Consider the following 13,572-nt stretch of genomic DNA (forward strand, 5'->3'; position numbering starts at 1 on the left):
GTTCAATCTATAAAAGCATACATTCCTACAAAATATTTCTTTTAGTGAAACAATAAATTCATAACTATGCGAGGGTGGGGTGAGTAAATTCGTGGTAACAAGTCTGAATATCAAATCTTTAAATGACATCTAGAAGCACGGTTAACTATTCATAACAAAACACAACACAAGGTATATATGGATGTAACTACTTCTCTATTATTTAATAACGACGTTTCGTAACACATACAGGTCACGTTTTCAAGTTAATATCCATCTAGTCAGCCTATTTATACATATTAAAACTTACACCAGCTTAATTACAAAAAACAAAAGAAACCATTAACATCATTAGCAGCACCTAAACTAACAATACATAATACAAACAGTAATAATGAAACTAACTGAACCTTAGTAGGATCATAACAGGTAACCAGTACTAATGATCAAAGACCATAGTGACAGGGTTTCACCATAAAAATATATAATGCAAACATTGATAATAATATCTCACCCTTAGTAGGATAATAACAGGTAATCAGTGCTAAAGATCAGTGCTAAAGATCAAAGACCAGCCTTAATAGGGTTTGACCATAACACATGTTAATGATGCCACTATTACTAATCATAACTTCATAACTGTTAATTTAGATATGGGCAGTAATAACAAAAACTAATATGTTACAAAAACTAGAGATAGCCCCTTCGGTCCATCTTTCCAACTTAATGGGGGTATACAACTTACAATTATAAGTATTTAATCATATAACAGGCCATACTTCTCTAAATGATATTAGATAGAGTCCTATGTGTTTATGTCTTTGTGTTATTTAATTACTAGATATAGATTACCCCAGGAGAAAGTAAACACCCATATTATAATTTATCACTAGGTATGTTAAGCGTTAGAAGTCACTATTAAATTCTTAACGTATACTATCAAAAAGCCGTTAATGATTGCAAAGTTCCGACGACACATCGCACACAGTGTTTAAACTATCAGGTCATCCCAAGCATTAGATATAAACAGACCAGTGTCTCTATTAATAGTCGGGTTGTGCCCTATGGATTTCAATGGCTCCACGAACATGTAGCTGTTTGCTGGATTTGATGCTTCTAGCTAGTATCTGTTTGTCTCGCCATTTTATGGTACGATTAGGGTTGTCCATAATGTGCTGAGCTATTGCCGACCTATCTCCTTTCTTATTTGTAGTTGCCGGTCTGTGTTCATTTACTCGAACTGATATTGGTCGTTTAGTTTCTCCAATGTACGAGGCATCACAGCTACAGCCAATCTTATAAATCACATCTCTCGGATCTTGCCGTTGGTTACCAATTCTCCCATCTGCTTTAATAAGGTTTTTAAGTGACATACCACTGGTAAAGATGACATTAACATTCAGTTTTTCCAGTATTCTTTTGATTTTATAGCTTAGATATTTTTTCATTGTATAACACAATTTTATTAGTATTGGAATTAACTTTGTTTATTAACCTTCGAGATGTCCGTATTGGTATTAATTTGGCATTTTCATATCATTTATTGAATAAATAATAATTTAACAAACAAAATTATTATGTCATTTATCAATAATTCCAGTTTAAACAGAACAAATGGAAGGGGTTGCATTCGAAAGGTTGCTATACTGGATATAAATTGATAAAATACAACACAAGTTTTTGTTATACACAAGTTTGTGTGAAACAACACAAGTTTCAGAAATTTCAACACAAGTTTCAGAAATTTCAACACATATAATGTGTAGATTTTCACACAATTTTCAACACAAGTTTTGTGTTGTTTCAACATTTAACACAAGATTGTGTTGTTAAATAGAGACACCTAACATGTGTTGAAAATAACACAAGTTTGTGTTGTTTCAACACAAGTTTTTTTCAGTGTAGTTATAAAGATTAAAATCATCGGAGGGTTCAAACAAATGTTACAGTCCTGGAAATAACACGGATGTAACACTGGAGTCGAATGGAGGGAAGGCGGGGGGGGGGGGTGATTACTAGGACTGATAAAACAAGGACTAACCAGATGTGGAAATTGTGTCCTGGACCCGTATCCCACTTTGCCCCCGACATCATCCATATGGTTCGAACAATACAATGTTTATATCTCTTGGGTTATCTCCCATTTATATGTTTAGTTATAAAGATAATGAATTCAATACAAGTCGGTAACTGGGTCGTTTTCAAAATTAGTTGTTCTAAAACATAGGTGTCAAACACACGGCCCGCGGGCCAGATCCGTCTCGCCAATTGTTTAAATGTGGTCAGTGGAAGGCTAGTGGAACAAATTTCAACAAACTGACGTGTCGATAATTCTTAGAAACTAGCGCTGGAAATTATTTATTATTGTTTTCCGGTTTCAGTAAAACTCTGACTTCGGTACTGTATGTCATAGATATCTGTACTACAAGATAACGTTGTGGTCAATATTATATCTTGGCAATTTGGAAACTGGTATAAAATATTACCTGTGGCAAGGACGTTTGGATTTGTTTTTAGAATTTAGTAAAGTTCAAGGACGTTTGGCTTTGTTTTTAGAATTTTTGTATATCTCCGGCCCACTTGATGTAAATTTTACTCCGGATATACTCAAGAAAGCACAATTTTCTCATTCCGTACCTGCGGCATACTGCAATAACCTCTTCTTGTTTAGGATCACGTTAATAAGTGTGCTCTCTTCAATTGGTGTATGAGCGTAAGTGACCCGAAACAACAAAATATTTTCTCGGAAGTAATCGGTACCCCATCCCTCCCCCACCTATAAAATCTGCGAGATTTATTCGTAAACACTGTGGGTACGAAGTAATCTTTATTCATAACACTGTGGTTACGGTGTAATCTTTATTCGTAACCTCTTATATGAACAACGATATCCATTGATTAATTTCACTGCGCTACGTCTCGAAATATGATGTAGTACTGTTTTATCTTGACTTCGTGAAGATGCCGTCAGATATATTCCCACTCCTTGTTAAACGATATACAAAATATGTCAATAAGCTAAAGCACCTTTTAAAGATTTAAATAATATCTGTTGGTTTACGACACTGGTCAGTAGAAAACCATTTAGTAATATCGGGATATTTCGACGTTTGTGACGTATTTAAAGTCAACTTACAGATATCACACAATGGTTGCTGTAAGTAATGAGGATGTGTATAATACCCGAATGAAGCATGATATTGGTATAATTCGTACAAACTCTGATATCCCGCTTTTCTCTTTAAATAAGCACTATACTTCTGTTCGTCATCTGCTAGAGTATTTAAATGATTTGCCAATTTATTCACCGATTTAAAATCTGAATAGTCAATGAATGTTCCTGCAGGTGCTATTTCGCTATAATTAATACCACCTCGAACTATCTGTATAGTATCGTAACTATAGTAACGAAAAAACTTCTCTGTGACGTAATCTCTACACAAACTATTTTCAAACGATATATAAAACATATATTTTTCAATTACTTTCCGTAAACATTTTTTGTCATTATGTCGACTGCAAACCCTTTTGCCACATCCTCCTAAAATATCAACAGGGAAAAAATGTTGAAGCATGGAGACGATCTGTTCTCTCTTGCTTGATGTTCTACAGTGGCTAACTATCCAAACAGCGGCACGTTTTTTTGCATTAAAATTGAATGTATAATTCATTTGGTTTTGGTGGACATATTTATCAGCTCGAGGTCGTATAATTCCATACGGAGTTGGAACGTCGGAATCTCTCTTATAGGTAGCTGTTAAATCAAATTTATCTCTCCAGATTGGACTTACTTGACCAGTAGTAGGAGCTTCTTGCATGTAGAACATCCATTTTTGATATGGCAGCTTCTGTGGCGGCCGTCTTGGTAATTTAAATGAATCAACAATGACAATATCACTCAAATTAAAATTTGAAGGATCCCACGTATATTCACAGTTTAATTCGGGACAATTCTGTTTTGGATTATATGTTGAAGATAGGCGAATATAATTAGGTGGATTGAGCCAAAGAATAAGCCTTTTCTTGTCTGTATCTGGCTGAGATGAGACATATTTGACCTGTGACTTGAAGCCATTTGATCCATAAAAGCCCACTTTTATCTGAGGAAATGGAACGTTTAACGTGCCGAGAAGAACATTATTATACATAAATATGATAATCACCAAAGACAATGGAACAATCACAGTCAACAGAAGTCGTGGATAACGTAGTAATCTGAAAAATAAAAATCAATGATAAAAATCATTTGCTTAATCTGCTTAATACTAGTTAACATTAGTACTTAGGGTGGAATGGGGTTTAACCGCTTAACCATTTGATTTTAAGGTCGATCTGAGGTGATCCGCGTTAAGCGGTATTCTACAGTTGGGGTGTATCTTTCGTGTGGGTGATCTGAAAAGGGAAAAATATGATTATGTGTATCAAGTCCGCAGTGAGTGTTTATTGGACACGGAGTGTATCAAGTTCTCAGTTAACCGATGTCTACCATACACATCATATATGGTCACGTGGGAGAAATAAGTTATTATTTATACCATATCTAAACTTAACCGTTTTAAACCCGCACGATATTAAAAATCTAGCCATCTAGTCATTATATTACTTCTGGCGTAACTTATATTACTTATTTTTACCTGGCGTAACATATAAGATTATTGCCGAAATCATAAAGATAAAATAATGAGTAATCAACAGTTGAAATATTAATAAGTCGCGCAATTTCAAGTAGTGTTATATAATGCGTAGGTACCAATGGGCAATTTTTGCCTTGCCGATGTACTAAAGATATAAGGCGTCGGGAACAGGTTTTCAGGTGTCCTAGGGGAGCTCCTGGGCATCGCGAGCCACGTGGACCCATCGGGAGGTGTAGCACTATCATCGTTGCGACATTGTTTTTAAATTTATAGACAAGGAATAGAGAAATAAGATCGGTTAAACAACATATTTTATCTTTACAAATTATTCTCTATTGTCAGTATAGTAGCTATGGTATGAGTTTATTTAAAACGCAAATTAATTGTTTGTGAATAATTAGCGTGAGAATAACAGGAAAGGGGTTTTAAGTTCAAGGATAGATTGTGTCGAAAAACATGTGAAGGAAATTTACGATTGCATCATTTGGCTTATTTGACCAATCTCTGTAATTATTTACATCCAAAGCCAAAAGCTACAAAACTATCATATTTGTGAGAATTCGTTAGACAGCAGCTTGGTTCGAGAAGTGAAAAGATGTAGAAGTTTCTATTCAGCAGACTCGCCCATATCGAGTCTGGCTGGCTAGGGTTTGAGATTGACTTTAGTATTGTAATCTATACTAATGCTTATATGTATCCAGCTTGATATATAAAATGTAAAAACGAACAGTTGCATTGTTATAACTACTGAGAAGACAAACGTCTTAAGAAAACAGTAAGAAGTAAATACACAACGTGAAGCAGAAGTAAAGACAGCTAGAGGCAAATTCTAGACGATAACAAGGCTACTAAGATATGTAGTAAGAAAAGATGCATGGGTCGTACGTAGGATGTGGCGATCGATTAGGATCTCCCGCTCTCCACGTCTGACAGAAGGTCCATAGTGCTACAGAGGTCACGGAAGAACTGCGAAAAGTTTCAATGCTTTCATTGTCAGGAAAATAGATCGGGAGGCATCCCCAGAGCTTTCCAGATTCACAAGGACATTCCGGGGATGCTTCCCTGGAGCTTCCGCGAAATATGCTCCGGGGCATGACCGAAGCATCGGCGATGTCTTGCTGATGTATCAGAGGACCTTTGAGGATATTTGAATCGGGGATGCCTCGGGGAAAAAGTATTCTTCAAGGAAGAATCTCGGAGCTTCCCCGTCGGGTAAACATCGGGCAAATTTTCAATACTAGCTTTGAAATTTATCGCAGTTATCCCCAGGTTTCCCGATGGTTTCATATGGCCCGCGACTACTCCGAAGCATCGGCGATGTCTTGCTGACTTATCAGGCGACCTTTGAGTATATTTGAAGCAAAATATTTCGCTGAAGCTTCACTGCTCCAGGGAAGCATCTCCGGAGCTTCCCCGTCGATATGGAAAGCTGCCGGCATGCCCTCCCGGCCTGTTTTCCAGACAAAACGTCGGGAACACATCGGAAGAAATTTCAATGCCAGCTTTGAAATTTTTTGCAGTTCTCCTGAGTCCTCCTAATGGTTCAACATTTCTCATGATGACCCCGAGACTTTCCCTTCACACCGGGCGCCTCGGGGGATCATCAATTTCAGTCGGTAGTATATCGGCGATGAAAAAAATGCCCAGTAGGACCTTGGCATATGTGTCGCCGATTGAGATCTCCCGACATGAATATTCACCCGATGATTTTGATTATCGGCAAAGGTACCCCGGAGCTTTCCCGGTTATTGGGAGCCATCCTCGATGATTCATGGCAATTGCTCGGGGCGGGGCATTCCCGGAAGTTTGTGACCATAGCCTAAGCATCAGTGCACATTCACCAGACCACTCCCGATGCTTAATAAGTTCTATTTCTGACGGGACTACTTCGTTTCTTTGGGCAAAAACATCGGGACCCATCGGGAGAAAATTTAATATCTTAAAAAGTTAAGTTCTTAAAAGTTTAAATTAACACTGTAAACCTCAGAATGCCTCGTTCGGCAATTTTGTTCAAACGTGGCAAAAATGTGTTATAATTTTTGCCACAATTTTGCCACGTTGTGGAGTATAAAGGCGCGTTCACACTGGGGGTTTAATCTGAATTGAACTCAGAATAAAGTCTTATTCCGGATTTTGGTGAAATGAAATAGGGTTTAACGTCCTACTCTGCTCCGAACTGTGCTAATGAAGACGGGCATACGCCATACAGTGTGCTATGAGGGCAATTTTGCGTGGGCAGGGGCACTACTTCCTGATCTTATATCGAATTCCAACTGTCACAAGGGATCTTTCACGTGCACGCCAATGTGTACACGGGACCTCCGAACGACAAGACAGCTGTCCTTGTCAGGCCCTCCGTCCTGCATCACGGACAAGGGGGAATAAAGCCGGAAAATCTGGCTGAATTTTCTCGACCAATGCAGGGATCGAATACCCGACGACCTCCAGGCAAGCGAGCCAGCGTCTTACCCACTTAGCCACCGTGTCCCCGTTGAGGATGCAAATATCGATTTAAGCCGATAATGAATTTTGTTTCTAAATGTGCAGACATATTTATATCGGTTTCTGCATTGATGTTGTTATACTTTTCCTCATACATGAACATAATCGACCCATAAGCCACGTTTATCTTGAATAACCAATCACGAGCAAGAAGGAAAACACTAAAAGCACAACAAGAAGTTGATAGCTAAAACCTTTAGATCTAAAATTAACGACCACATTATTTCCAAACACAATTGATGCATACTATTTACAGCGAGAACCCCCCAATAATTATTTCTTTTTAACGCAAGGATACTTCCCACAATTAGACTATTGAACAATGGAGGTTATCATTTGTTTTATACACAAATAACTGATCACATGACGTGTTCGTTTGAACATCAATATAAAACATATAACGTTGCCATCTCATCATGATGGTTTAAGCCACTCAATGTTCCAAATACCAGTTAACTGTTTGATTAAGAAATAATAACAACTTCCTAAGTTAATCTGGCAGACAATAAGCCGTCGGACTAACAGTAAGTAATACCCTGACATTCTTGTCCAGTGCCTGCCCCATCCAATATTTTTCTAGTAAGACAGTGCGTCTCTACGTTCATATACCAAATTTGCCATACTTTTATTGGAAATAACTACCCTATAAATACTTTCGTGGGAATGTATCTTTCATATCTTAAAAGTTTACGTTAATATCTTACAAGATTAAGTTCAAGTTGAAATTTGAAAATGTTAGTACTTTAAAAGCTCAAGTTAATATCTTAAACGGTTATATTTTAAGATATTGACTTTAAATTTCCCCCATTTACACTCGCTGCGCTCTCCCGTCTTCCCTCCGTTTCCCCTCCGTTTCAGTTCACTGTCCTTCTGGTCTCATTTACCAAATAATTCCTTAATTATTAATATAGAGTTAACTAGAGATTATAATTTTCTCGTGTGCCCTCACCCGACGCCCCCAGCCTTTCTTTTACTTCTCCAATCATTTTCAGACCATTACAAACTGATAATGACGATGATAATGTTAATGGTGATGCTGATGATGAATTATGTTACTGCCGCAATGTAAATTTTGGAATTACATATTAGAGATCCAGATTCCCATGTATTCGATTGTGTGCGAGTCATCGATTGTTCAAATACAGACTGTAAGACCTCACTTATATTGGTTCCGGAAATTAGAAGTTTCAGTGGTTGAATCAATTAAAAAAATATTCTTTCAATGAGCTACTCCTGTGGACAAAGGGGGCCTGTCCTCGAATATAGAGTGTTGAGCCCACTCAATTTATATTTTTGATATACATCCTCGGATGTGAGTGTGTGTGTACTCGGTTGTTGGTGTTCACCATACACAAAGTCCCCATTTGTCCGTATTAAAAGATAATGTACGTTAAACATGCATTATGTAAGAGCAAAATCTGCTTATTACAAGTCTTTCTTTAGGCCTGAAATGTTATCTAAATTATCAATTAGACATTAATTAACTTATCCAGACCATAATAAACTCTCGATGTCAAGGCCAGCCTTCGATGTTGGCTGGATTAGATTCCTATATGCCGCTAACGGCTATTGATAATTAAATCAGAAAAAGTGGATAATCGAGACTATGCTGTTTATATTAATGATTTTAGTAATGATGACCGAGACTATGCAGAAATTTCACCCGCTTCTTTCTCGGCTCATAGTGGATCAATTTGACTGAAATTTCCAGCAAATTACCTTTACACTATCTAGTTTTTAACTATTATAGCGAGAACTGCCATCTCTTTATCTTATCTCCCCTAATGTATCTTTAATAAAAAAAAAAACCTCTTCTATCGCGATATTGCACCGCAAATCAATTATAACGGTTATGTTGTCTTTTTTCCCCATGTGTGATCAAAGGGAGAACAAAAACGTAGTTATTTACGGGTTAAAGACCACAATAAGTGTCAAGAACACAAGTCCTCGATTGTTCACATACAGTCTGTACGACCTCAGTCAGACTGGTTTAGAAAATTAAAAGTTTTATGTGGCAGAATCAATAAAAAAAAATATTCTTTCAGTGGGCTGATCATGCGGCCAAAGGGGATCTGTTCTCGGATATAGAGTATTGATCCCACTCAATTTATATTATTGATATACACTTGTAACGTCCTCGGATGTGAGTGTGTGTGTACTCGTTGTTGGTGTTCAACATACACAAAGTCCCCAATTGTCGGTATTAAAACATAATATGCGTCCTCGGATGACCACATTAATAAAACTTAGTTATTTACAGGTTAAAGGCCACAATAAGTGTCAAGTCCACAGTATGGTAGTATAGAGCAAATGACCTCGTTTGGCGGCGTTCCCAACTTACACCATGCGTGTCCTCGGTTAGGCGTAACGGACTCCGCCGGTCGTGTTTCCCCAATTATTTGCAAACTCCTGCATGTCCGCATTTCTTCCGTAAAAGTTCAAATGCATAAAATATATAAATTGAGGTATAAATTATAACTTTTCATAATCGTTTAATGTAATAGAGTTCAGGAATAAGGGTGGTTTTCAGCTACATGCAGTATTTATCAAGACCTCGATTAGGAAGATCCAGTCTAAGTCCTCGATTTACACCATATACATGTATGCGTGAGTGGGTCGATGTTTTGATTGCACTCACCCCCTCTCCCCTGGGAGGGCTAATGAAGACGGTCACATGTCATGCAGTGTTTTCTGATTTGAGGGACATTTTGAACCAACAGTGACGCTACAGCCTATTCTATCGAGAGATCTGTAAGTTACTGACAATGGGAAGATTTCTCATTGACTATATGGAAGCCTGTTGGGGCCATTTCAGAATCTCGACTTCTCGCCCCTAATTTTGATGAAACTTAAAATACATGTTTATAACCCAAAGATCTTGGCCTAAATTATGGCCTTTGATAGTTCGAAAAATCAGGTTTTTAGCTTGTGGTCCCTCTAGTGGTAACAATTTTTTATCCGATTTAAAAATCCGTTTGAATATATCGCCCCAAAAACATTAATTTACATGTTCATAATACACTTATAGAGTCTTAAACCGAATGTTTAAGATTTTCCTGTACATTGATTTTTCCGTTTTCCTATATGCCAAATTTGGTAAACTTCTGGGATTTTATAAAGTACACCTAAATAAACGGGAAAATGCATAAAAATGTTTTCTTGCAATTTTTTAGGGGTAAAAATATAAAATGACTGATCTAGTATGTGCTTGGAGAAGCGGAACTGGTGTCTTCATACTGGGAGTAAGTAAAGCTTAGAAACAAGGAATCCACAGTTTCATTAGTTATGTTGCCAAATTAGCAAAGTTTTAAATGGCTGTTACTGAATTCCCAACCGTTTAATTTCAAAATCATATCCCATTCTTTACCTCTAATTAGTCATATTACCCAGAAAACACCTTCCTAGGGCAATTGCTAGCAACATTTTGTCAAAATTTTTATCGCCAACCTCACACAAGCTATGTAGCAGGACAATGTCAAGTGTTTTTCCCTGTGCGGTGGACACCGTTCAGGTCAACGCATATTTGGAAACAGTGACATGAAGTAACATGGCAGTCAATATGGAAGCATATTGCGGCCATTTCAAAATCTCGACTCGAGGGCGAGATGACAAGGGAGCGAGAAGACGAGGGCGAGAGTGTAAGAACACGAGGAAACAGGGCGAGAATGCGAGGATCTCGCCCCGAGAAAACGAGATTATTTTCACCTTGACTTCTCGCTCCCTCGTCCCCCGAGTTCTCGCTCCCTCGCCTTTGAAAATCGTCGTGTTCTCGCACTCTCGCCCTCGACTTCTCGCCCCCTCGAGTTCTCGCTCCCTCGTGTCGGCGCACATACATACATACCTACATAATTTGATTTTATTTATAGATATTACTGTAAAGTTCTCATGACCTGGATTCGGGACAAACCTTTTGGGTTTATTAATCAAAGGGTACGTTCAGACTGCATCAAAATCACCTAAATAAGCCTTGGTGGCAAAATTATATTTATTTCACAGAATCAACTACTAGACTGCACACTTTCAGAAGCGTTCTTTGTTGATTTTTCGAAATACATTACCGTAAACATATCAGTAATATCCGAAAATAGGGTTAGGGCAGACTCACCGTCATACATATTCTTCACGAACTTTCTATGTTGCATTATTGATTTATCGCACCTCAAAGTTTACAGCATCCGGATTCGAGGTGAAGTTCGTGGTTTCAGTAAACAAAGGTACGTCCACGCTAAATCAAAAAAAAAGCAAAACACACACCTAAAAAGTTTTTAACAGTAGGAGGGAACCGGAGGACCCGGAGAAAACCTACGGGGTTGGCCAGGCGATCTACCCCTTGTCACGTACAAGCGGGGAATCGATACCGCTCCAGATGATTCAATGACAGTCCTTATGATCAAATGCGAACGCGTTAACCATTCGGCTACCAAAACCCGTACTGTTCTTCTCCAATTGAGCTAATGAAAGCGAATATACGTCATGCAGTGTGCTACGAGGGCCTACTCTTATTTCGAATTCCCACGGTAAAGGGTTCTTGTACGTGGACGCTAATGTGTGTGAAAGAGAGAAAGCGAATGAAAGCGAATATACGCCATGCAGTGTGCTACGAGGGCCTACTCTTATTTCGAATTCCGACGGTAAAGGGTTCTTGTACGTGGACGCCAATGTGTGTGAAAGAGAGAAAGGGAGAGAAATAGACTCGACACAAACCAGGTCATTCTGGGACTATCAATTTTATTTCAATGATTTGCTTGCTTTTAGGGATCTTTAGTAGTGGCGGAAACCCGGAGAACTTGGAGAGACGACACTCACGGTTGGACAGACGACCCTAATCATTGTCACGTTCAAGTGGCGAATCGAAACCAAACTACTTGAATCAATGACATACTCCACTCCTTCCCCCACGCCAATGTGTACACGGGACCCCGTTTTTTGTCCCATCCAAACGACTACACGTTATCCGTTACCAGGCCCTCTGTCCTCTGTCCTACACAACTGACAAGGGTGGACATCTTTACAAAAATCTCGATGCACTTTGATGAAGCTAGAGAGCAAACGTCCTCTCACTGAGCTACCGTAGCCCCCCCCCCTCCCTCACTTCATTTCGATTCCGGACACGGGACCTCGTTTTTTTTAATCCTATTCCAACGACTATAGGTTGTCCCTTGTCAGGCTCTCCATCCTACTGTACTGACAAGACCACGCAATAAAAAACCCTATGAACGTTGATGAAGTTAGAGAGCAAAGAAAGATTTGACTGAAGACTGAAAATCGATTACAGATTACAATACTATCTGTGCAAGAAGAGATTAAAATGGTTTAGGACTATTAAATTTTCTGGTATCCACCACACAGGGAAAAACACGCGATATTGTCCTGCTACATAGCTTGTGTGAGGTTTGCGATAAAAATTTTGACAAAATATTGCTAGCAATTGCCCTAGGAAGGTGTGTTCTGGGTAATATGACTAATTAGAGATAAAGAATGGGATATGATTTTGAAATTAAACCGTTGGGAATTCATTCGTGACCAAACGTGAGCAGATGTTGAATTCGATTTGGGGCCGTATAAACTAGTGTACCCCAGACTCGTGCCCTGTTCACATTTCTTCCTTGGGTTATTATAGTGACTTATTGATTCCTGTCCCAATAGTGTTCTAGGCCAAAATATAAATCCCATGGAAAACGGGAATGAGAGGGAAGGGCTGTAAGCTAAGAGAAAAAGAATTCTAAGACGACTAAAAAACTGCATTCTTATCTTCCCAAATGGGATAAATATTTAGAGGCCTGGTGCCCATAAGCAAAATATTGCTAGCAATTGTCCTAGGAAGGTGTTTTCTAGGTAATATGACTAATTAGAGATAAAGAATGGGATTTGATTTTGAAATTAAACGGTTGGGAATTCAGTAACAGCCATTTAAAACTTTGCTAATTTGGCAACTGTAGATTCCTTGTTCCTAAGCTTTACTTACTCCCAGCATAAAGACACCAGTGCCGCTTATCCAAGGACATACTAGATCAGTAATTTTATGTTTTTACCCCTAAAAAATTGCAAGAAAACATTTTTATGCATTTTCCCGTTTATTTAGGTGTACTTTATAAAATCCCAGAAGTTTACCAAATTTGACATATAGGAAAACGGAAAAATCAATGTACAAGAAAATCCTAAAATTCGGTTTAAGACCCTATAAGTGTATTATGAACATGTAAATTAATGTTTTTGGGGCGATATATTCGAACGGATTTTTAAATCGGATAAAAAATTGTTACCTCTAGAGGGACCACAAGCTAAAAACCTGATTTTTTGAACAATCAAAGGCCATAATTCAGGCCATAATTTAGATATGCACGAATATCGACAGGAACCAAGATCTTTGGGTTATAAACATGTATTTTAAGTTTCATCAAAATCAGGGGCCATAATTCAGGAAGGTACGATCCGAAATGCGCAAATATAGAAAGGA

General features: G+C 38.2%; 1 protein-coding gene across 1 annotated transcript in view; it reads right to left on the bottom strand.

Annotated features, from left to right (window-relative positions):
• Nucleotides 1-237: 237 nt before the first annotated feature.
• LOC126810734 (alpha-(1,3)-fucosyltransferase C) overlaps nt 238-13,572 on the bottom strand; it is a 62,038-nt gene continuing 48,703 nt past the window's right edge. Inside the window, exon 3 of the mRNA XM_050535965.2 lies at nt 238-4,194. Coding sequence (XP_050391922.1) covers nt 3,018-4,194 — 1,177 coding nt within the window. The 3' untranslated portion in view covers nt 238-3,017. The remainder of the gene's footprint in view (nt 4,195-13,572) is intronic.

The sequence above is a fragment of the Patella vulgata genome, chromosome 2 (assembly GCF_932274485.2).
Source record: "Patella vulgata chromosome 2, xgPatVulg1.2, whole genome shotgun sequence".
Lineage (NCBI taxonomy): Eukaryota > Metazoa > Mollusca > Gastropoda > Patellidae > Patella > Patella vulgata.